Source organism: Salarias fasciatus, chromosome 3 (genome assembly GCF_902148845.1).
Source record: "Salarias fasciatus chromosome 3, fSalaFa1.1, whole genome shotgun sequence".
NCBI lineage: Eukaryota > Metazoa > Chordata > Actinopteri > Blenniiformes > Blenniidae > Salarias > Salarias fasciatus.
In genome coordinates, this window is record NC_043747.1 from 20,606,583 (window position 1) to 20,632,034 (window position 25,452).

Below are 25,452 nucleotides of genomic sequence, written 5' to 3' on the forward strand. Positions count from 1 at the left end.
GAATCGATGCACGCTGTGTGAAACGCCTCTCGGCTGCAGATTGTGAACGTTGCTGCCAAAGCTTTCCGCCTGCCTCCTGCAGAGAGACGTCGGCTCGTGCCTGACGTGGGACCGGTCATCTGATTCTGATTCTGATTGGTGTGTTTAGCATAACGTTGGAAATCTGCCGTCTCCCTGATGGAGGCTGCTTTATTAGGAAAAAATGCTTAAAAATGGGCTCGACTGCAAGAGTGAAACATCTCCAGCTTTACCCCTCGCTGGCCACTCACACACTCGCACAAGTGCCTCTGCACGCACACACACTTTCCTACACACCACGCGCACTCTGTTCTTTCCACTGAGCGCCCGTCCACGCACGCACACACCTCCACACAGAATCCCTACTTACTTAAAATACTGCTCAGCGATTGATAGGTGCTGCTGACGCCGCTCTGCGTGTGTGTTCATGTGTGTGTGTGTGTGTCAGAGAGCGAGCGATAAACGAAAGGCCAAAGGGTCAGCGGGACTGCGGAGCGACAGAGTGAAACGTGTGATTTAAAAAAAGGAGCGCTGAGCCGGCCGGCGAGATGAAGGTCAAAGGTCAGGGAGGCATCAGCGGGCGCGGGAGCTGACTGTCAGCAGCTTTAATGCTCCGACACGTCCAGCTATGAATACCATTAGAAAACACTGCTGTCTGGATCCCACTGGAGGGAAAAAGAAAAGAACTGTTTCCAGCAGGAAACCTCTGCGCTGCTGAAATCATGTTTCTTTGAAAAGGAGGCTGTCTGGCACATACTTTTCAGATGAAACATCTTGCTTGGAGCAGAGAGAGGAGAGTCTCGGCGATGCTGGATTTTAGAGGCATGAGCAAATTTTTATGTCGTGTTTCAAATCAGGATGATTTATGTTTTTTGGGAGTTTTTGATTCGATCCTTTCTCCTCGTGGTTTAAAGTGCCAGCTCCACTGCTTTCAGCGTTTCTGTGGAAACAAACGTCATTTTCAAAACGTTGTCTTGTGAACGTGAAACTTTTCTGAGACAAAAACGATGGAAGCGTCGTGTAAACGAGGCCTTCGTGTCAGTGTGGAGAACACGTGGTTTCCTAGTCTAGTGTTTGATTTATTCATCTGCTGAAACAAGTTAGAATTAAAAACAAAAATGTTTCGTGTATCAAATGATGGGATAACAGTATTTAATCTGTTTTTTTTAACCATCTGATAGACATCTATTAATCCACTTTCTGTACTTGCTTTATCGCCTGTGTCAGAGTTTATGGATCTTTTAAGCCGCTCTAACTATAAGGTTCAGTTTCCTCTCAGCCACATGTATGATTTATTCTGTAATAAATAACGAAGAGGCGATTTGTAGATACTACACGAGACTTTTATCTAGAATCCACGCTGCCGTTCGCAGCTTCGCACAAATCACTCCGGTTCTCGAAGCACATGGATTTACTTTGGCATCTCCAGGTCGGACCGGACCAAGAAAGCGTCACACGTTGGCACCTGAAGCGAGCAGAACTGTTCCGGAGAGCCAGCAGTGGCGAGCGAAATGACATGTTTTTACGGGCGAAGGCGTGTAGGTCTATTAGTAAACCACTCGCTATGTTGAGGTTGTGGCTCCGGCGGGCCAGATTCCACTGGGCTGTTTTCTTTGGTGAGCGCCTGTGTGCGTACGTGTTTGTCCATCTGACGCTCGTGTCAAGCAGCTAATTGCTGCATGTCTGTAAAGCCACACTTCCTGTTGTCTCGGCTTCTTCTCGGCAGGTCTAATTGTGACAGATTTCCGTTTCGGGGTCTATTATTCGTCGCCGCGGAGTCTTGTTCCAAGCACTCGTCTGGATTTATTTCTAAACTGCATTTAGTTGTGGTTTATGTTATACTAAAGAGTTACTTAAATGGCTTTAATAATAATACCGAATTCCATGAATGTGAGTGTTAGTAATGTGTTACTTTCTCCGCTGCCTCGACACGACAGGCGTGTAGAGGGAAATGTGCAGGAGCTTCAAAAAGATAAATATTTAGAGCTACTTTGTGCATAAATATCTGATAGTTGCTCAGGAAACACAGAAACATCTCACACCACACACATCGCCTCACACCACATACAAACACAGCTAAAATCTCCTCACTTCAATCATGTTTTGTTAGTTAATAATCAAAAGCACTGACAGATTGAACATTACTGAGATTGAACTCAGTTACAAGAAAAATTACTGAAAAGCTGTTGAAAGAATATCCAACTACTCAAAGTATTGGTTATTTATTCTACATTTCATTGTAGTGTCAATAAGAGGCATTGAACTCAAAATTCATGTGCAGAATATCTGCTTTTAACATTTTTCAAGCAAACTAAATGATTCCCATTTATTCCAGACAAGTCTAAATAGCACATTTACATATGTTTACATGGATTTAGGAAGTTTTTTTTCTAAATATTTCCATGTCGCTGCAGCTATAGAGCAAAGCTTGTTGAATCCTAATCCTTCTTTTATATCCCACTTTACCATTTACTGTATCATGTTGATGTCTGCGACAAACATACAAATCAAAAGTTTTAGTTCACATTGTGGATGTGCTTGAAAGTTACTTTTTATTTTTGGTCTGTTTACACGGAAATACAGAAACACTGAAAGTGATGTAGTTTTCTTGTTGGGCCAGGAGTGGGCGCTGTTTTGTGTCATGAAACCAGACATGCTGCAGAGAAAATAGGCTCTAAACATTAACAGTGGGAGAAAACAAACGTTCATTGGGACGGATGATGAAGTTGGATCGTTGTTGTTGCGGTGGCTGTCTACTGAGCATGTGCAGAACAACTTTTCTACAACAATGGCGTGTACGCCCTGTAGCAGCGCTGCCAAAAAGCTGCTTTTTCCTCGTTTTCATGGCGACATAGTCAGTGTTTTCAAAAAGTTGCATTCTCAGTGGCTTTGAGTACCATTGTCATGTAAACCAAACCCCAAAATATTACAGAAATTTTGCATTTTCACTTGAAAACAGCGTTGTCTAAACAGGGCCCGGCAGGTACTGTTAACTACAGTAATTTGAGTATTTGTACTTTGTTACCTGCGTCCTTATAAAAAGAGCCTTAATTTATTCCCAAACAAGTGCAAAAGCAGGTAAAAGTCTTTGTTTTCACTGCAGGTGTTTCCCGGCAACACTGCATTTGTATTTTTGTTTTCCTAGAGAACAATTGTGCGCAGCATGGTTTGATTTATGAGCTTTCCCGAGCAGCAACACCCACGGCATGTCCCCCTGCTCAACCGACCTCCCAGCTCGAGCTTCCTCCTGATGCTGCGAGCTCTAATGTAATTTATCCTGCCATCCAGGGGCCCGAGTCCAGGATAAACACCAGAATCAATTTTATTGAAACCCTTTCATAAATTTGGCCAGGCGCTCGCCGATGTCCCGATTCCCCCGCTGAATGTGAGGAAATCTCCACCTGCAGCGGCTGCCAGGACAAACAGAGCCCCCCGGAGGGGAGAACACACGGGGAGGCACGCACACTGCAGCAACAAGACCCGGCATAACCAAGGACAGTGCTGCTGAACAGGTTCACGACTCGGTGGAATCTCTTCACTGATTCTGAGTTAAAAGACTCAGAAAAACACGACTGACTCAAAAGACGCTCTTCATGACTGAGCTCAGTTTAGGTGATATTTAACCTGAGCTGAATTCATCAGTAGCTCTGGTTTACTTTGGATGAAAGTAGAAATGCTCCAGGTTTTCCGGTGTGATTCTAGCCGTTAGCTTTAGCGCCGCTCCAAGGTATCTGATCAAAAATAGAACTGTGCAATAAAAAAGGACTCAGGTAATAATTCAAATAAGCTTCGACGGCGAGCAGATTGTTGTTGCACGGCTCGGGTCAGAAGTTTAACTTCACAGAAGGGTCCATGATATAACGATTGTTAAGAAATCGAGCGAAACCAGCGGCGCTTCAATCCAAGCAAATCTTGCTTCACAGCTCCTAACATCTGTTTTGGTCCACTTGGCTCAGCGTCTCCTCGGGGTTTAGGGGTCTGCGGTGTCAGGACAGTGTGTCATGGGTTGACAAACGGCATTACTTTATGATTTACTCGCTTATTGGGGACTTTCCGTCGCCGGCAAGCCAGAATAAATATCTTGCTAGTTTCTCACTTAGCCAGAGCTGGACAGTGAGAGTTTCCTGCGTTGGATTTGATTGCTTTAAACTCTCATTATTAGAAAAAGCTGAGTGACATTTAATGTCGATTCTTTTGACACACATGGAAATGTACTTAAATACGCTGTGGCCGCACTGGCAGTTATGTACATTTTAGCAAGATTTACTGTCAAGTGTTGAAGAAACAGGGGGCTCATTACCTCCAGCGGTGGCGAGTTTGGGTCCGTTTCTGGACTCGGGTCGGATTGAGTCACTCGTCGAAGTGGTCCGGTTCATCTGAGTCAGTGTTGCTTTAAGGACTGTACGGTGTTCGTCTGGTTGGCGCTCGTGCCTCATAATGAGGTTCGGTTCAAGTCTGGGCGCCTGTTTTCACCAGTTCCCTCCAAATGAATCTTCCCAGTCGAAGAACTGATTCAACTGACTCTTAAATATCATCTTAAAATCGTGTTTTCTAATCTTTACTTTGCAGTTTTCCCCTTTGTTGGTCGGACTAGCGGAAACGGTTTGTAACAGTAAATACTGGGGCAACGCAAAAGAACACCCGTCTTTGCATCAGACAGATGCATTAAATCCTGATATAACTCACATTCTGGGAAGGACAACCTCCTGAGAAAATAAAGCAGAAAAAAGTCTAACAAGCTGCCTGTGATTGAAGTCACGGTGTTTACCTTCTGCTGGAGAAAAATGTGTGGTTAAGTTGGAGTCCGGAAAGTGTATGAAATATGCTGTATGTGCAAAAAACTTGAAGAACATTGGACAAAAAAAAAAAAAAAAAAGTCCACCGGTAATAAGATTAGGCTGTAACCACAGGCTGTACATATCAGGAAAAGCAGTAGAAGTCATAAAGAGCACATGGAGAACGTTGCCAGGTTGTTTAATCATTGATCTGAGCTCCAAATTAAATATTCAGAATGTCAAACAGACGACAACAAGTGGACAGACTTGACACGAGTCAGGTTGTTGAGTAAATCCCAGCCCCGCCCAAACCGCTCGTCGTTTTTCCAGCTGTCAGTCAGTCCTGCTCGCCTCGTCCAATTTACCCAGAAGTCTTTGTGCGAGTGGATCAGTTTATTTGACGGTGCTGAGGCTGCCGGGAGGATAAGTGAATGATGGTTGAGTTTGACGGATGGTGTTGTGACAGAAGTCGTCAGGCTAACGTGTTTGGCAGCTAACGGCCTGTCCACACTCCCTCCGGACGCGTCTCTCCGCCCCTCCCGTCCTGCTCATGGATCCTCGTCATGCAGGCGGACCTGGGTGAGGACTTTTAAATGATTAGGTAGCGCAGAGTCAGTCGGCCGTCGCCAAATTGGGAGCAATTTCCTGTAACTTCCCTCTTGTTCTAGGAATGGTTTTTCTATCCCTGAAATTCTGCCAACTGCAGCCGAAACAGGTTAACAATTATCTGCGGAGTTCCAAACGTCTCCTGTGGTTTTGGGAACCTTCACCCTCAGCAGCACAATGATTGATGAGCGATCGTTTCGTCAAGTCGAACCCAAATGAAATGTTTGCAGCAGCCCTTTATATGTTACATAAATCATTTGTTCTTTCTTCTCGATCAAAAAAATAAACTAACTAACAAGCATGGGCACGCGGGCGGGGTTTCACAGCTCTTCTGATGCACCGCTGCAGCTGAAATCCAGTCCTGAATGCTCAGAACACACAGCAGCTCGTGTAAAACCAATGTGCGAACTTCCAGTGTGTCAGATCCGCTGAGCAAAACCAGAGTTTGGGAAAGTAAAAGTCGGGGAAAACAAAGGTGATGTAATATGAACAAATATGTGTGTAAGACGGAACAAAGGGACTGGGAGCAGGAGGCCCATGGTTCAGGAGGCGTGCGAGTGCTTTACATGAGCCTCCAGGCTAAAACGTCCCGGTTCCATCTGCACACCGGACAGCCGGATCGATCCTGACGCAACGAGCGAGGAGCAGAAAGTCTGAAGCATTGTGGGACGGAGCTGCCGCCGCAGCAGCAGGAAGCCAAACGGCCTTTAGTTTATCTCAAGCATCCGAAGCATGTGTCGCTGAGACGTTGCACAATCCACGAGCCGCGGCGGCGGCGAGCGTCGTGCGTGCATGTTGCTCTGCTGGGAGCCTGCGGCGCTGCTGTTGTTGTTATTCTGACCGCCCGGGCCGAGAGCAGATAGCCTGTCAAAACAAACGCCTCGACTTTCCGAAGGGATGCAGTCGGATGTGTTTTCTCCTCAGTCCTCAGGAATGCCTGAACATCGAGAGTTCTGTGGGTTTGTGATCAGATTAAGCACAGTCACTATTTACTGTTATATACTGTATCTATCCTCTGTTTTTGTTTTGGTGTATTTATTCTCGAGTCTGGTTTCTATTTGTCTCTCTTTTTATTAGTTTCTTTTTCAAGATCCTTGTTTTTTCACATTTCTGTTTCTTTTCTGTTCGGACTGAACAGTATTGAGCTGATATACATTTAGATAAAGGCTGAACTATGAGATCGATCCTGATTAAAGAAGCAGAAACAGAAGTGAGCACAGGGCCTTGCGTCAAACAGGGGCCAAGAGAAAGAGCACTGTTAATTTGAGGAATGAAATCCGTGTTTTTATTCATCTGGAATCTTTGATCCGCCGCTCTGCATCACTGCAAACTGAGGCAGAAGTGAGTCGGTGATCCAGGTGGGTTTCTGCCCTGATCAAAGCCTCAGCGAGGGGCTGGCAGTTCGGGGGGGCAGCATGCTGTTAATGTGTGTGTGTGTGTGGGGGGGGGGGGCTTTCCTCATTTCACATTCGGGATCGCTGCCACGCATATATGAGCCTTTGATTAGCAGCTGGGTGCTCTGGCACCGCCGGGAGCCCCCCCGAGGGGTGGAGAGGTCTGCTGGTCCCTCGTGCCAGGCGCATCCAGGACCGGCTGCTTTTGAAGCTCTGATCACACAAACATCTGTTTGGACGCCGTCACAGGAGTCCTCCATCAGGTCCTCAGGTCAGTTTGAAGCTGATCAGTGTTCAGGATGTTCACTGCTTCATACGCCGCCGTGCTGCTGTGATGGAAACACGCCGAGCGCCTCAGCGAGCTGCGAGTTAGCAATCGGAAGATCTTACGTTTGTGTGTGGAGTTTGCATGTTCTGCCTTTTAATTAAGACGTTTTCCTCCAGAGCGTCATGACTCCCAGTCCATGTTCTCCGGACTTGGTCGTTTTAGAGTTGACAGTTATTCTAACAACATTAATGAAACGCTATAATAAAGTGATAATGATTTAATTCCTGTTGAGGAACATAAACACCTCCCGGTACATTTCAGACTTTAAATACAACAGAAAAGTTTTTTTTTCCCCTTTAATGTAATTAAAGTTATTTTTGGATTCATTACATATATGATAACACTGAGTATATTTGACAGATTTTTTTTAACCTTTCAAAGATGTTTTGATGTGCCTGCGAGCGTCTAAATAGAAACAGGCTGAACAGAATGAATATTTATGATTATTATTATAATAACTATGAATCAATGTCAGATACATTTACAGGACAACAGCAGTAATAAAGCGAGCCAACATATTTTAATGATTGATTATTATTTCTGTAGCATTTCTGATCCAGAAATAATTTACCACAAATGCTGTAAACATTGAAAATCAGGGTTTAATTTGAAATCTGGACCTAAAACAAGATTAAGACGTATTACTGCCTTTGATCCTCGTTAACACAACTGTATGTGTGTTTGTGGTGTGTGTGTGTGTGAGAGAGAATATTGTTTCTCTGTGTATTAACACAAAGCAGCAGCTCCACATATGTCTTCGTTGTCGTCGTCCTCTTCCTCCTCTGGAGACAGATCGAGCCCTCTGGCTGCTAATCCCTGCAGGCCTGTGGCTCGGTGCGCTATCACCACGGCTGTGACAGATCTCGTTGGCTCTGACACACACACACACTCACACACTCACACACTCACACACTCACACACTCAGGGCCTGCTTATTATCTCTGAGCTGGAGCTACGCCGACACCAAAGGCTCGGCCAAGTGTGTGAATGAACACAGCCAGGAAGTACATCCTCACCAGACTGTCCAGGAACTACAGTACACCGACGTAGATCACAAATATCAACATTTAAAGAATTAAAAAAAATAATAATAAAAAGTCCTCATAAAAACATATTGATTCAAAATAACATGGCAAAATTACACTGAGGTTAAGCTAATTGCTAACACTACAAATAAACATAAAATATTAAAAGGACTTACAATATCTTAGAGGTAAGGCAAAGAAATACTGAAAAAACTGAATTCTCAAAAGAATCTAAAGAAAAATGAAGTAAGATATAATTAAAAAAATATTTTATTGAAATATCAATGTGATAAAATAGACAAAAGAAAACGAGGTGAAATCGTGAAAATCTGAGGCCAGGATGAAGAGATTTATCAGCTTAATACAGCCTCAATGCTACTGTATGGAAAACAAAAATCAAAATGCTTAAGCTAGGTATATTCTAAAGAATTAGAATAATGTGACTTGTCACGTAAGTTGAGGACGAGTGTATTTTGACTCGGCGGATCTTCCGTTTCCACTTTCTGGCCTCTCTCAGCCACATGTGTCAGGATGAGTTCAAGAGTTTACAGAACGAACCGACACTGTTTAAACCCAGCCGTTGTAAATGTCTTTATTTTTAGATACGGCGCAGTGAAAACTGTTGAAATGATCTCACGCCTTTGTTTTATAGTTTAGAAAAGATTACCATTAAAAAAAAATACTGAGGCCCGACTGTAAATGACTTGTATTTGCCATAAATTTTACAGCCTGTTGGCCAAGTTTCTAACACGTCTATTAATCTTTGAAGCTCCGACTATGATTTCATCTTCATTTCTTCACCCCTTCATCTTTCTAGAATAACGGTTTCGTCATTTTATCAAGGGAAACGGGTTCACATGAACCAGAGCAGCTGTATAATATTAAATGATATTGTTATTTATTGCCCCCTGTTGTGCTGATAAATACAATTCAAAGCTCTCCGCAGACCGCTGACAAGGCGATAATAAGATAAAACAAGTGGGAACAAAGAAAAGGAGGAATATGTAACATAGAAGAACCATTATTTCATTGTGTTTTGAGGTCTGTTTACACAACAACAGTGCTGGGCTGGAACTTTTTGATGATGCGTCAACTCCGTCTCCATGGAAACGGGGGACAACGCAACTTTTTGAAAGCACTCTGTGTGAACAAGGCTCAAGCTGAATGTTTCTGCTTTAATTTATTTTTGAAAAACATTATATATCATGATAAAATATATGATATAAAAAAAAATTGATTAAATAAAGACATGTAAACCTTTCCAGGATAAACATGGTTAGCTTTAGTTGACTCAAATCCAAACCAAATACGTTCTTTTAAGTTGAAGTCGACCTGAATCGTCCAGTCGGGCCTGGAGGAGTCGTGATGGACGATCGGCTTCAGTTTGTTGCCGTCTCTCTGCATCCCTCTTTTCCTCCCGGCTGTGTTTGGCTTCACGCTCTGTAATCACACTCGGGGGCTGCCCGAGGTCCGGATCCGCGCCTCGTCCTCCCTCCTCCGCCGGGCGGTCGCGCCCTTTGCGTGTCTCCTCTCTCTCTCTCTCTCTCTCTCTCTCTCTCTCTTTCTCTCTCTCTCTCTCTCCACACCTCTCATATATCACAGCCTTGTCTTTTCGCTTCCTCTCTTCTCCTTCCAAGACTCCGCCGACTCTCCTCAGGACCACTTCCAGTCTCTGTCATGACTTCATCTCCCGCCTCGCCGCTCCGGCTTCTCCGGGCTTTTTCCCGCTCGCCCTCCTTTCCAGCTTGGCCCGCACGGCGGAGCGAGCAGATGTTCCTGTTACTCCGGGGAAAATAACGCTGCGTTCCTCAGACTTCAGTGTCCTGTCTAATTGCATGTGGTGGCTCGTAAGTGGCGGCTATAGTTAGTCTGGGAGCTGCAGTCTGCGCTGCTCCCCGGCGGTTTTCCACCGCCGGCCAGCAGCTGCACAGTCAGTACGAGAAATAATTACAATTGTAGAGTTTTCTGCCCCCTCCTCGCTGCCTTATTTTTTTTTCTCTCTCTCTCTCTCTGCCCTTGTTGCCTGATCTGCTGATGTGGGGTTTTTAGGAAACCTAGAATTGAGGCCTGTTTTTAGTGGTCTTGAGTGACGTCCTTCGTTATTCAATTTAGTGGCGCTTCTGGGCGCGTGCGGCAGGACGAGCCGGAGCGGCGAGCCCTCGCAGCGCTGCCGATGCGTGTGCGGAGGACGCGGGCGCGTTGCTGTCTCACTTGTCAAATTTTATTTGGTGTGTTGAACTTTCCAAGCTACAAACGACTGGGAAGCTCAGTGTCTGACAGAGCGGGGCAAACCCCTGTCACTCACCGTATTTCCTGGACTATAAGTCAACCTTTTTTGTTTTTTTTTGTGGTTTTTCATAGAAACATCTACAACATCTTTTGAAGCTTTATAAATTTTATCAAAAATCTAGGTAAATACCGTATTCTATGGAGTATAAGTTGCACTTATAAGTTACATTAGGAACGTTTGCGTCAAAAACACATTGTTCGTAGCATCTGGGAGCAAAGATGTTTCCTTGATTTTTCCGTACTGTACTTTGTGCGTACACAGATTTGTGTGAGAATATGTGAATGTTTCTCTCCTCTCTTTCCTCCCTCATCTGGGTCTCTACTAGTAGATTTTGATATTTTGTTGTGTGTATTCGGTGTTTTGTGACTCCTGATCTGCATTTTGTCTCTTCATAATGCAACATAGCACTGTTGTGAAGCCCTAAGGCGCACAAACACATGAGAGCCTGTGAGTCCAGACGAAGGGCATATTAAACCCTCAGGTCACAGAAAGATTTAGATAAAATCCATTTATAAAAATCGCTTTATTGGAAGTTAATAAAGAGAGATTTCCAGGTCCTGGTGGACATGCATATTCAAGTGCGTCTCCGTCTTCCCACAGCAAATCCTCCGTCACTCCCGGAGCAACGCCAGCAAGGTCATTTTCCTCATCACTGACGGCTACTCCAACGGCGGGGACCCCCGGCCGGTGGCGGCGGCCTTGAGGGAGCGCGGCGTGGAGATCTTCACCCTGGGAATCTGGCAGGGGAACATCCGGGAGCTGCACGACATGGCGTCGCAGCCCAAGGACCAGCACTGCTACCTGGTGCACAACTTCGCCGAGTTCGAGGCCCTGGCTCGCCGCGCGCTGCACGAAGGTGAGAAGAACTGAACTGAACTGAACTGTGATCATATCCGATCACACTCCCTCTTTCCCATTTACACCATTTAAAGCAGCGCGGAGGGGAACATCAGACGAGAGAATGGAAGTTGATGTGTCTTTGAAGCCTGAGCGCTCCCGTCGCCGCTCCCTGACCCGCCAGAATATCTCTCCAGCGAAGGTTAAAATCCGACGCTGGCTTAAAAGGAAGCGGGGTCATATTTTACGCTCAATCTGACAGCGTCCCCGTCACGCCGCCGCTTCTGTCCCGCCCCCGTTGAACCTCACCGGCGAGGAGATCAGACGGCGCAGAGCAACTTTCCCACACTGCAGGAGGAGCGTCCAGCCACTCCGGCGGAAAGGATCTCAGTCCAGGCTTTAAAACTTAACTATCATCAGTAAATATCACATCCGAGCGCGGCGCTGGGTGTCCAGCTGGTCGTAAATCAAACACGCGACGGTGGTGGAAGGAGCAGGACGGGGCTGTGAGAAGGAAACATAAGACAGACACATCTTCTACAATTTCATTTAGCAGACGCTTTTGTCCAAAGCGACGTACAACAGTTGGGGCATTTCAGGGTTCAGTGTCTTCCCCAAGGACACTTCGACATGCAGACAGGGGGGAGATGGGAGTCGAACTCACAACCTCTCGATTGTGGGACAACTGCTCTCCCCACTGAACCACAGCCCCCTCCCCATCTTCTCACTACCAACAGGCGTTAAAACTCAAGTTCATTCAGCGCCATAAACCGTCAGTGCTAATACTAGAAGCTGATTTAGCAGCACAGAGGCTGGTGTGCATGTATCTTAATTTGGCAGTTGCGTGTCTACAAACACATGTCTGTGCTCACAGTCAACAAATCTGTTTTTACTAATTCAGTTGACTGAGAGGACCACCATAAATACTAAAAATTATGTTTTACTGGGCACGTACAATTAAATCTGCACAAGCCGTTCTGCTCCTGCAGTATATTAACCCCAACATGACACGATGAAGTGCTAATGCAGTCGTGTCACAGTTGTTGTTTGGAGAGGGAACTGCTGAAGGCAGTCATTTCAGTCGGTTTGCGGTTCATTAATTTACAGGTGACAGATGTCTTTTAGCTCGCCGCTCCTGATGTTACAGCGGCTGTCAGGCTTAATCCTCATAAACCGCTTTTTTTTTCCCTTCATTATTCACCTTTAAAGTGAAGTTACTGAGAGGGAAAATTGCGTCTCGCTGTCCGGTCGAGTCGTCCACTCTAACTTTCCAGACAGCGGGGACTCGAAGTCATTAAAAGCTCTCTGCGTGTTTGTTTTGGTTCTCCCTGCTTTCAGACCTCCCGACCGGCAGCTACATCCAGGAGGACCTGTCGCGCTGCTCGTCGCTGTGCGAGGCGGGCCGGGACTGCTGCGACCTGATGGCCAGCTGCCGCTGCGGCACTCACACCGGGCAGTACGACTGCATCTGCGAGAAGGGCTACTACGGCAAGGGGCTGCAGCACGAGTGCACAGGTGGGACCCGGCGCCGGCTTCGCGCTCGTGCGACGGAGGTCTGTGGGACCCCGCCTTGCTTGGAACTCGATCCGGCGGCTCGTCCTCGGAGGCTTTTCCTGCCCTGCGAAAGGCGGACGTTAGTTTAGTCTCTCCTTTTTAAATAAGCAGCCTGTCGGCTCGGCGGCGGCCGGATCGCCATCGACGAGGCGGGGTCCTCACACACTGATGTGTTTGTGTGCGTTCAGGACCTCGCATTTGACACTTCCCATCCTGCCCTCCTCCATTTCCGCCTCTAAATCAAATCCGTCTCTTCGGTCGGTGCATTTCAGACTCGTTCCTGCGGCTTCCTGCTTCATTCGTCTCCATTTTAGGACGAAAAATCTCCTTCATCTGAGGCCAGAAGGCTCTGGCTTCTCCCCCCCCCCCGTGCTCCTCACTGCTGGTTATTTATAATGTCGGAGCTCTGGGACGTATTATTGTTGAACAGTTGCACAAACGCCTTTCTCGATAAGAACGTCAGTGGAAGTTGGACTCGTGTTGGTGTGTGTGTGCGCACAACGCTTTTACCACTTCTTCAAAGCAAAGCAAGCATGTTGGTGCATCTGTTAACACACACACACACACACACACACACACACACACACACACACACACACACACACACACACACACACGGTAATCATCCTGGTGCTTGTAGCATTAAAACGATCCAGGTGCTGAACAGTCATGGACAAATAGAAATAATACCAGGAGAAGACAAATGTTCACCCTTTAATTCTTTTTCTGTTGGCATTCATGCTTCTCTTAATCATAACTGTCCGTCATATCTGGGAGGTTCAAAAGCCCCTAGAAATCTGAGAAAATATTACATTTGTACATATTAAAAAAAACTGACAGATATTGAAAGCTTGAAGCATAAAGGGTCAGAAACAGCCACTTATTTCTTATTTTTAAAATAGTTCTAAAACTACTAGTGTAGTACGATAACACAGGTTTAGCGATCCGACAGCAAGTTAAACCAACGCTGGTGGTGCCGATGCCGAATCAATGTTAAATCGATGCCAACAAATTAAATATTGAAAGTTCACGTTGTCAAGGTCACATGCTAATTTCCAAGTAGTGCAGCAGTGCAACACATGAAGAGTCTCTGGTTACGTTGATATGAAGATTCAGAGAGATGGCAGGATGAGCATGAAAGGGTCTGACTGCAGTGAAACTGTTCTACGCGGGGCGGCTGCTTTTTTAAAAGTGGCGTCTTTGTGTAGCTGAGCATGGCTGCATTTTAATGGAAATGCATGCCGATAACTTCACTGATTGTAAGTTTCTGAAAGATCAAATACGACGTGATCGATGATCGATCTCTGTGCTGGGTGGGATTATGCATTTGTACAGAGGAAAAAAAATGTTCTAAATAGGAAAATCCCATTATTCTCTGATGGAATCAAACACAGTTTCTTTATTCTAATAAATACTGTCTCAAGATTGAGCTTTCAATTTGAAAGTGAATCCTCAAAGAGGCACACTCGGTATCCAAACGTTCAGTATCGATACTTCGATATCGATCCGCACGCCAGTGGAGCCTGACTGAAGGGTTCAATACGTCACTCATCATGTCAGATGTCACATTTACATTGCTTCTGATTTGTTATCCGGGTGTTGACTGGGCGCTGAGAGCACAGTGTGTGTGTGTGCGTGTGTGTGTGTGTGTGTTTACATTCAGACGGCTCAGGGGAGACAGGTGGGAGTCAGTGAGGAAAATCAACCCTGACTGCGTGCTGCCTTCAGGGAACCGTCAGAAAACTGGATAACAATCGCCTCTAATGACGGGGCAACAATGGACAATTATTCGGGTTGCATTTGCCCCCCGGGGCTCTTTCAGCTTTTACCCCACACGGTTTGAGAGAGGAAGAGGAGAATGAGGAAGAAGGAGCTGAAAGGATTCAGATTAGTGTTGAAGTGGCAGAGAGAGACGGAGGAGGACTTCCAGGGTGAAAGGGCATCGGGGTCATCAAGACTCCCTAATTCCCATCAGATGTTCCTCAGACTGGAGCCCAGCGCTGCTTATTAATGCCTTTTAATGGTTTAATTGTTAGCAGAGGGCAGACTTGAGGGAGGAAGGACACAGCGAGGCGCTGCAACCACAACTCACCGCCGCTTCCTCCGTCTGCCTCCGCCTCGCTGGAACAGCAAGACGAGGAGAACGAAGGGCCAGATGGACGCACAGTGTGAAGGAAAAGAGCTGATACTCCTGTTAAGAGCCTCTGGCCATCGATACAACTCCTTCACTCAAGTAAAAGAAAGCTGAAGTGTACTTCCAATAAGATGCATCTTTTAATTGATCTTCTAAAATAACATCGCTTGACTTTTATTGTTTTAAATCATATTTAAATGGTTAATTCCATTAAAACATTCAAGTTATGCTTAACAGATAATCCACAATATCAGGATGTCCGAAACAGATCATGGCCGAAAAAAAAAAAGAAGCATCAATTTCTGACACTTTAAGGATTTACTTTTGCTCCGTTACACTAAAATTAAAGCAAAACCTTGCAGTTGTCTGTCTTTACAGGCAAGTCTGACAGTTCTGGCGTAAAGAGGAGCCAGTTCAGATGTGTTCTCAGCAAATACAGGTGAAATATCTGTTTGTCTTTGCGTCATTACGAAGCCGACATGCACACACAGACACGCTGATCCACTTTAAGCTGTTTGCATGTGAGTTAATTTCTTCTCTCTGGTGTGAAACACCCTCACTTTATTTTTTTTTTCTCCTCTCATTAATGCTTTTGAAACACTGCTTTTATTGAAGGTTATATTTCCTAATAACTCGCTCGGCTCCAAACCCAATTAGATTTGTTGTGTGTAACCAAGACACACTTGAAAAGCCTCTTTCGAAAAATCCCACGTCTCGCATCGGTGGCGAGCCGCCTCCACCTTAATTGGCTTGGCTGGACCGGAGGTGTTGCGTGAGTTACGGCGCTGCCGGCGCACCGGGGCCTCCTGACGCAGCCGCACACTGCAGGGCCCTCAGCCAGAGGCGGCCCTGGCTCGCTCCCGTTTGAAATAAAGAAAAAAAAACTTTATCGTCCTCAGGTGAGTCCGGCCGTCTAGACCAGAGGTGAAACGCTCCTTTCAGTTCAGACGACCCCGTTTGATCCCAGTCTGCCGGATCAGCAGAAAAAACAAACAACATCATTAAATGCTGACCTGAAGTGTTTTTATAAAAACTGCAGCACTTTAACGTCAGACCCACAGACGGAGAAGCATGAGTTTTTACAGGCTCGGACCAGGAGTTGCAGCACCTACAGTCACCACGGGGGGCAGCGTTGAACCAAACTAGGCGCGTTTCCTCCAGGTATTTAAAATCCTCACAGACCATCATTGTCTGCAATTGTGCATCAGAAATGAGTCGCTTCATATTTAAATGAATGTAAATCAGTCCTTAGCTGTCATGCAGTTTCCTACCACTAGTCGGAGCTGCAGAGCCGTCACACTGCAGACTTCTCCACTCTGTGTCTTGTTGATAAACGCCTTTCGTTTCTAATGCACTGGATTTCTTCACACTTCCACCAACTCACCATCACAGAATGGATTTGGTAAGATAACCGTTCAGGAAGCTTTTATAGCGATCAGTCGTTCCGTTCTCGGCCTGACATTTACAAAATTTGCTGAGCAGCAGTAACTTTTATTGAAAAATATCTGTAAAAGTCTTCCTTGTAATTTTGACACTGAACAACGTAGTTGTTCAACACCCCCATGTCTAGACTTTGCGTAGGGTTTTTCCCCTTCTGGACTCTAGTTTTCGCACACTAAACAATCTTTGACACATCTGAAAGCGATATGAAGGAACTTTAAGCCCGTCGGTGGATTATTGTTATCGTTGGCTGGAAGGCTCCGTTGGAAACACGATCCAAATCCCCGCGTCGAGCAGCGGTGCTGTTTACGGATCCGTCGACGGCCAAGGGAAACAGCCTCTTCTGCAAAACACGAGAGGAATCCCAGCTGATAGAAACACGCCACCGACCCGAGTCCCTCATTTCCGAGAGGCAGCGGATCACCAGAGGAATGAGGAAACAGGAAAAAGCAGAAATAGAAAATACAGTAGAGGTGGTGCAGTGTTGATCCTGAGTGAGGAGGTTCAACGTGACGCAGCAGGAACAGAATTCAACTGAAAAACCAGCCAAGGTGCAATGACTCGGGTCTGATTTATTTGTTTACACAGAAATGACAGAAACACTACAGACAATGCAGTCAGCTTGTTGGGTCTTCCATAACCAGCATTTTAGCATCTTTTCCCTCATAACTTAATGTAAACTTTGAAGTTTCTGACTCAGTGCTGTCTGTTCACATACGAGGGGGGACCGGAAAGAAACCGGACTGTGTTTCTAAAATTAAAACAAGAATGACTTCAGATTTTTGGTTGTTCAATCTCGCTACAGCCTGTTCTTGTGCAGATCTCTGCAAATTATCGTCTCACAAAGTTACACAGGGAAAGCACAAACAGCGCCGACGTCAAAACACAGCGGGACCCCCTTCTTCAGAAAAGCACAAAACGGCGGAACACATCGCTAAACGCGATCAGCGCGCAAGCATCAGATTTTGTTTTCTGCTTTGAAAAACAGCATCAGAAACACTCACCATGGTCCAGGAGGTGTATAAAGATGGTGCCCTGGGGAGAACGCAGGTGTTTGAATGGTATGGGCGCTTTAAAAGGGGCGAAATGTCCATTGAAGACCAGCCCCGCTCCGAACGACCCGCATCCTCACGCACGCAGGAAAAGATCCGCGAGGTGGAAGCCATGGTCTCGGCTGACAGGCGAAGGACGATCGAGTAGTGTCCACCTTGACGGGGTTTCCGTGGAGTTCCTGTCAGGAGATCCTGTCCCAGGATTTGGGCGTGCGGCGGGTCGCAGCGAAGATGGTTCCGCGCGTCCTCAGTCCGGAGCAGAAGGCGGCCTGCGTGGATGTGTGCCGGGAGATCCTCCAGCACACTGAAGAGGATCCTGGGCTGCTGGGCAAAGTCATCACGGCGGATGAGACCTGGCGTCACGCCTACGATCCCGAGACGAAGCAGCAGTCGAGCCAGCGGCGACACCTGGACTCCCCTCGGCCGAAAACAGCGTGCCAGTCCCGGTCAGCGGTAAAAGCCATGCTGATCTGCTTTTTTGATGAGAAAGGGGTCGTCCACAGCGAGTTTGTGCCGCCTGGGCAGTCTGTTCACCAGGACCACTACATCCAAGTCCTGAGGCGGCTCCGAGGAGGCAGAAGCGTCCGGAGCTTTGACGGATGGCGAGTGGTGGCTGCACCACGATAACGCGCCGGCGCACCGGGCCCTGCGCGTAATGCAGTTCCTGGCGAAAAACAGGATGACCCTGCTGCCTCATCCGCCCTATTCGCCGGACTTAGCACCGTGTGATTTTTTTCTTTTCCCAAGAATGAAGAAAGAGCTGAAGGGGCGGAGATTTGAGGAACTCGAGGAGGTTAAACAAAAATCGAAGGACGCACTGCACGGCATCATTACGCACGAGTTTTCAAACGCCTTTGAAAGCTGGAAAACACGGATGCAACGGTGTATTCAAACCAGCTGGGATTACTTTGAGGGCGACAGCTTTGAATAAAGTTTTTGAATACAGTTTTTTTTCCGGTTCTCGCTCGTATTATTGATAATTTTCTGCAGATAGTGAATTTTCATAGGATGTTGCCAGTAATGTAATAACGAAATATTTGAAGAAAATATTAGATCAAATATTTCATAAAACTGTTTAAGCTGTCGCATCGTTGACTTCATTACGTTTGGCTATATAAATTATTTTATTGGAATTTTGGTATTTTTTGTCCCACTATCTAGCCCTCTTATTTTCCATATTATGTTTATTTATTCACTATAAAGCTTTTACATGCATATATTACCCATTTATTTCATATCTTATTGATATGTTTCATGTCTACTTAATGTTTGATAAATATTTCATTTTATTTTCAGTTAATGCTTCGTATGCAGCCATTCTGTAAATAATTTTCCCTTTGGTATAAGAAACTACTTGAAGCAATTGAAGCATTACTAATGGTTTCTTTGTTATGTCTGTATTCTTGCTTGTGTTGTACGTCGCTTTGGACAAAAGCGTCTGCTAAATGAAATTGTAGAACTGTATTCTATTTCATTCTATTGTATTCCTTTCTACTAGTTGCTATAGTCCTGTTGTTAATGAATACTCAAGTAAATTTAATAAGTGAGACGGTAACACTTTACTTGAAGCCCCCGGTATAACACATTATAAGTAGTTATAAACACTCATAAATGATCACAATGCTTTATAACATCAGGACCTAACCCTAACCCTATGCTGTATAGTGGGTTATAAAGCATTATTATTATTTTTGAGTGTTTATAGCTACTTATAATGTGTTATACTGGGTGCTTCAAGTAAATTAATAAGTGAGACACACTCACATGCATGACTCTCTTCAAATGTGGCACATTTTCAATAGGAAACAGTTGTTTGAGACAAAGACACAAATAATCTACCAAACACACGTTCCTTTACTTGGTGGCATTGAAGAAAGTGTGATTGGTTCATTTAGTTTCTATGAATAATAATCTGGATTATCAAGTCAATGTAAAAACAGCCGAGGATTCTTGTGGTGAGAGAAAGTGAGAAGATACGAGCTCTGGATGGGAATGCTTGGAAGCTCGGAATGTTTTCAGAGCCGACGTTCAAAAGATTGCTCAATGTTTACAATCTGCAGTTTACGAAACGCCTCCCCGTCCCGGGAGCGAAACCCGCTCGGAGTGACGCATCCTTTCTCTCTGTTGTTGTCTGAGGCGTTCGTCTGCTCGGTAAACTCTGACGTGAACGGTCCAGAGACCCCAGGAGGCGGACATAAATCGTAGTGAGGGATGGAGGTGACGCCAGGAGAGGTGGGATCGGCTAAAGGTTAAGGAGGAACATAAAAAATGGATGAAACTTGAGGGATGTTGCAACCATTGTTTCTGCTATATTTTGTAATAGTTTTTTTTTTTGTTTTGTTTTTTTTTGCTTCTACTGCTTGCAGATGTCCTGAATGTGAATGAGAAATGGTAAAATATCAAAAAGTAGCGATGGATACATGTTTTCAAGTGACATTTAAGGACATTTTTTGCTGGTTTCTTTCATGTCTTAAGTGGAAAAGTGGAACATTTCCTCCATCCCTTGATTCAGAGTCTGAAAAGACTTCTGTATATCCCCTTAAAAGAACTTAACTTGAGTCAGTACTGCAAAATTTTCAGTATTTTCTGGACTATAAGAGGATAAATTGCCAAAATGTAAGATTTGCTACACAAATTCACGAACATTCCCTCTTGATTTCTGTAAAAGTTCATCAACACAACTATTAATTGCCATTGACCTGCTACACAGTGAATTATTTACCTTGTATATTGTAAATGTGACTTTTTTAGAGGCATTTGTCTCAAAAATACTCATTTAAAAGCAGTAGTTTACCAGTTGTGTGTGCGCTTTGTGTTCTTCTTTTTGTTTTTATAATTTCGGTTTCTCTGCAGAGATAAAACTGAAGGTTTTTCTGCTGACAGCTGTTAGTCGGAGGCTTTGAAAGGAGAAGATATAACAAGTCTGCATCGTTTTGTTAGTGTGAAGTTTTGTTTATTTGCAGATATAAGTCAAAATGACGAACATTTGCATCTTATAGTCCAGAAATGACAGAACTTGCAGAGCTTTTCATGTAACAGAGTGGAGCCAAATAATTCCACAAACTCCTCTAAATATTTCCACAGCAGCTCCTGTTCACCCGTCCTCTCTGAATCCTTGTTTATCTTTGTTTTTGTGGTGCAATAAGAAGTTCTGGCTCGGTTTCGGGGCTGCTTTTGAGCGGGGTAAATACTTCAGATTGCCTGAGAGCGAACAGCAGAGGGGATTTTGCTTTTTGTTTTCTTTTTTTTTCTCTCCTCTCTTTCTGCGGAGGCTCAGACTCCGGCGGCCTCTTTCCCTTTTGCCACTTATCCCCATTAATTGCCTGAACCGATTGGGTGGGAGTTTCGCCTGGTGTTTTTCTGAGTGGAAGGAGAGAAAGGGGACGGGCCTCCGAGCCGTGCATCCTTTGTGGCGGGTGGATGGAGAGCTTTCAGCGGCTGGATCGGCGCCAGGCGGAGGGCGGGGGAGGCAAACACAACTCAACTTTATCCCGAATTCAGCAATAAATGCACAATAATGGATTATTCAGGGGCGTCTTTTTTTTTTTTTGCTGCATGTTCTGCTCTTTGTTTAAAGTGCAGTTGGGCAAAAAAAAAAAAAAAAAACACAGTAGTTGGCAAAAATCCTCACAATCCTCTCTGAAGTAGAAACACAGATTCTTGTGTTTGAGCATTGTGAAAGTCAAAGTCATAATTCAACTTCGCTGACCTTAAAAAACAGTCAGAAGAAGAGACTGTGGGATTGAGCTCGGAGGGTAACAGTGGAAGAAAAGATGTTTTGAGCTGAGAATTAAACTTTTTCTCATGAATTTGTGGGAGGATTTTTCAAAAAAAAAAAAATGAAAGAACTTCAGTTAAAAATACAGTTTAATGGTGTTTAAAGTGATAGAAGTAAATGATAGAAGTAAATGATAGAAGAAATGCCTCTGTGGTACCAAAAAAAACAAAATAAGGTCACTTTTCGTAAAAAAAAGACTTCATTTGACGTGAACAGACATGTTGTAATTTTGTCTCTCATGATTATGAATTAAGATTTTTCCAGTTCCTCGCATATTAGGAATAGAAGAAAATACAGTTCCAGCATCTGCTACCTCTTTTTTGAGTGAAATAACACCGATCCTGATGAAAATTCTTAGGAAATGAAGCCCAAATTACTGCAGTTCTCTGAGCTTTTCAGCAAAACTCAATAAAAAGAAATAAGTCAAGTGTAAAAGTTAAAAACGTTTAATTAAAACACATTTTTCAAATTGATTTAGTTTACATAAAGTTTATAAAGTGAAAAACGAAAGCTTTCATTGCATTTTGGGGGTCAGTTTACAGAACAGCGCTGCTCAGAGTCGCAGAAGACAGAACTTCTCTGAAACGACTCCCAAGGTGGAACTTCGAGGAAAAGAAAGCGCTCCCAGTCCGTCTCCATGGTTTTCATTACAAAAATAACTTTTGCAATCTGACGAATTGAAATCATGAATTAATCTTCGAACACTTTCTTGCAGCAGCCGTCGCAGACTGTATATAAAGACCAACAAGCGTCTGTAAAAACTGAAGATTTGTTAAGTTTTTGATTGCATATGAGCCACGATGTGTGTTAACAAGCCCACGAGGTTCAGTCCAGCTTTTCTGGATTAGATAATTATATTTCCCAACATGGCTCTCCACAGTAAGCCTCCATCAGGATTTATGATGTGCCTGCGCAGCGTTTCTTTCCAGTGGGCGATCATTACTGACGTTCTGGGTTTTCTCCCTGTAAACCTTGGATGGAACTACTTTTCTTCAAGTCGATGCTTCATCTCCTCTGTTTCTGTTGAGGAATTATCTGAACTGGAGTGAATCTGGGACCGAGGCAGCTCCCCTCAGGTGTGTTCGGAGTCTTCCGTGTTTGAAGTTTTTCTTTTTAAAGGGCGGTGTGGTGTTGAAACGCGTGTCAGTGTCCCTCTCCACATGTCGCTCCCCTCATCAAACAGTCGCTCAGCTCCGTAAAAAAGCCCTAATTGATGAGCTCTGCTGCATCGTCTGCAGGTCAGGGATGCTGTAAAGCTGACATGACTCGTCTTGTAAACTGAGGCCGATCTGTGTGTGTGTGAGTGTGAGTGTGTGTGTGGAAAATCAGGGAAGGGACGAGGGCAGAGATGAAGGCGCGAGGAGGCCGTAAAGCAGCCCTAATGGGGACCTTCTCCTGCAGGAGAGCATGAAAACAAGCAGCCGTGAAACAGCCGGCGGTGCGAAGCCGAGCCTCACTGTGTCATTAACGCTCCTCCATCCAGACATTGGTTTCTCTTCTATTCCTCTTTTTCAACCTCTTTACTCCACCAAGTGCTGCTGCAGCAGAGGGAAATCAACCCAAACCTGATCTCACATTCGTATTTAAACCTTCATGACAGAGTCAGTAGAAACTCACACTGATGAAGAAGCCGGTGTGTTAACGCACATAAAAATGGAAGCATGCTGCAAGAGAGAGCATTTTTGAAATCAGTTACTTTTGAAATTTACATTTAATGTTCTTCCTTTATCGACAATTCACCACATACTAGAACAGTCTTGCAAAATTTTCACAGAAATTCAGTATAAATTTAATTTAGATCATTTTGTGTGCTGGAAACGGTTGGAATTTTGTAGTTTTGATTAGGGGGATTGTTTTTTTTTTTTTTTTGGTGGTTCATTGACTGTTCACTGCTTCAGTATCCTGAACCTTTCTGCAGCCTTTACGATCTAAAGAGTCTTGCAATTTGCTACAGTAGGAGCGTTTTCAAAAAGCTGACAAGAAATGGAGTTCCACAGGGCTCAATCCCAGGGCCACTGCTTTTCTCACTTTTTTTTTACTTGACTTGACTTGACTTGACTTTACTGCATCTCCTTTATATTATGTATCTTTATATTTATATTATGCTGGCGACATATTAACCTCTGAAACAGAAGGAGTCCTATCGTCAACACATTCAATTACAAAACTAAACACATAAACAAGAACTGTAATACAAGTAAAATAAAAAAAAAGGTAAGAATTCAGTCATGCACACAGATTCAAACAAATGCAATCAAGTAAAAGCTGCAATAATTAACATCTTTCATATTTAAGTCAACACACAAAACTTGTGCTGTTAAGCGTCGTTCTTCAGCCCGTCTGTAAAACTGAAGCGTCTCATGTGTGAAACATGACAAACGCTCATTCCTACATGACATCGGTTCACCGGTTCAGTACTTCCGTTAATAAATCCTACAAAACATGAGAGAGTGACTCCGTTAAAGCTGCTTCAACCCTTTAGCTGCAGCTCTGGGTCGTCCTCGGAGGTTAAAAGAAGAAATGAGACAGTTTGAAGAATATGAGGAGGGAGAAGTTCAGAGATTTGTCTTTAGCTTTAAGGAGGGAAAACAAAACAACCTGAACGTCCCTGGAAACATCTAAAACTCATCATATCAGTCAGCCTGATCTCGCTCCCACGGGAGTTTAAGGTGGAACGAATCTCTCATTTAGCATCGTAAGTGCTTTTCTCCACTGGATGCTTCGTGACCTTTGACCTCCTTCAAATCCAGCAGGACGGTCCTGCTCTGTGACCCCTCTGACGCCGTCGCCGTGCGACCTTGTTGACTGAAAGCTGTCGGGCTGGAGGGAGGTGGAGGAGGGAGACACGGGGTAACGATGGAGGAAGACATCTGCTGCCAGCGCCGAGGAGGAGGAGGAAGGCTTGCCTCCATGTTTATCTCCTCCTCTGTCGTCCCCTCAACTGTAGATCTAAATATCACTGTTTATGAAACTCAGTCAAACTCTTCTAACTCTTTAGCGTTAAAGTCTAATGTGAGAAGTTGCAGATTTCTTTGATTAAAGTGGGAAAACAGAGAGTTCCAGCTCATTTTAGATCAGTTATTACTCAGAGTCTCTGGAGAATCTTTCCTTTGCTCCACTGACAGATTTTTCAGTCATCACAGCCAATAAAGCCTGTTTTCATTGTTTTATTAACTCCTGCAGTGACATTTCTTCCATCATCTTCCGTCTGTTTTCACACACACACTCCTTCCCCTTCATCTGTGTGAAGTGTGTGGGTGTGTGTGTGTGTGTGTGTGTGTGTGTGTGTGTGTGTGTCGGGAGAACTCACAGGATGGAAACCATCCTTCAGCCTGTGTGCGGCAGGTTCGTTTGTCTCTCCTCAGCTTGTTTCTGTTATTTTTTATTTTTTTTGCAGGGGAAATCGTCCCAAACAGGCCAGACTCTCTGGACCGCGCCGCATCCTGTCCGTCAATCTGTTTAGCAGAACCTTTAAATCTCGGCCTGTAGCGCTAACTCTGAGAGTGTGTGTGTGAGGAGGGTCAGTAAAGCGCCGCACAGTGTCAAAACACTGGGGAATTAGTTGAAATGGTGACGTGACGGTTGAAAAGGACACGACGGTGTCTTGCCCCGCCGTCCCGGGCGTCCTGAGATCATCCCCGCTATCACAGCAGCTCGCCGCACACACACACACACACACACACACACACACACTCACTCACGTCTGTAATCAGGCGCACCGGGCCGGTGTTTGCACAGTTGTTTAGCGGTCCGCCCGGCTCTCCCAGCGGTCCGGCGGCCTGTAATCAGCCCGGAGGGCGATCTCTCTCTCTCTCTCTCTCTCTCTCTCTCTCTCTCTCTCTCTCTCTCTCTCTCTCTCTGTCTCTCTCTCTCTCTCTCCCCGTCCTTGAGAAGTCGGGGCAGATATCAGGCGGTGAAATCACTCTCCTCCAGGAATAGGGCCGAATAATAAGCAGTGAGGAAGGAAGGAAGCCGCTGAAGTTTCTGGGTTTCTCCTCCTTGCATCACGACGTGGAGGTTTCACACTGAAGGGGGTGGAGGAGGGGGGGGGGGGGGGGTTTGGACGAGGAGGCTGCGTAGGTGGACAGCTGTGCGGCAGCCACCCTCCATTAACAGTCCAGCTGGAGACGGCGGCCAGTCCGCCGAGCTGATTTACAGCCTCCTGACATTCCTCCACGGCGGGACTCCCAAACCTTTTCCTGTTTCAGGTGACCCGCGCGC

At 45.1% G+C, this 25,452-nt stretch overlaps 1 protein-coding gene across 2 annotated transcripts in view; it reads left to right on the top strand.

Annotated features, from left to right (window-relative positions):
• Window positions 1–25,452, top strand: part of svep1 (sushi, von Willebrand factor type A, EGF and pentraxin domain containing 1) — a 91,388-nt gene that overhangs the window by 16,256 nt on the left and 49,680 nt on the right. For both annotated transcript variants that reach the window (XM_030088469.1, XM_030088470.1), the window contains exons 2-3: window positions 11,037–11,292; window positions 12,612–12,788. In XM_030088469.1, coding sequence (XP_029944329.1) covers window positions 11,037–11,292; window positions 12,612–12,788 — 433 coding nt within the window. The remainder of the gene's footprint in view (window positions 1–11,036; window positions 11,293–12,611; window positions 12,789–25,452) is intronic.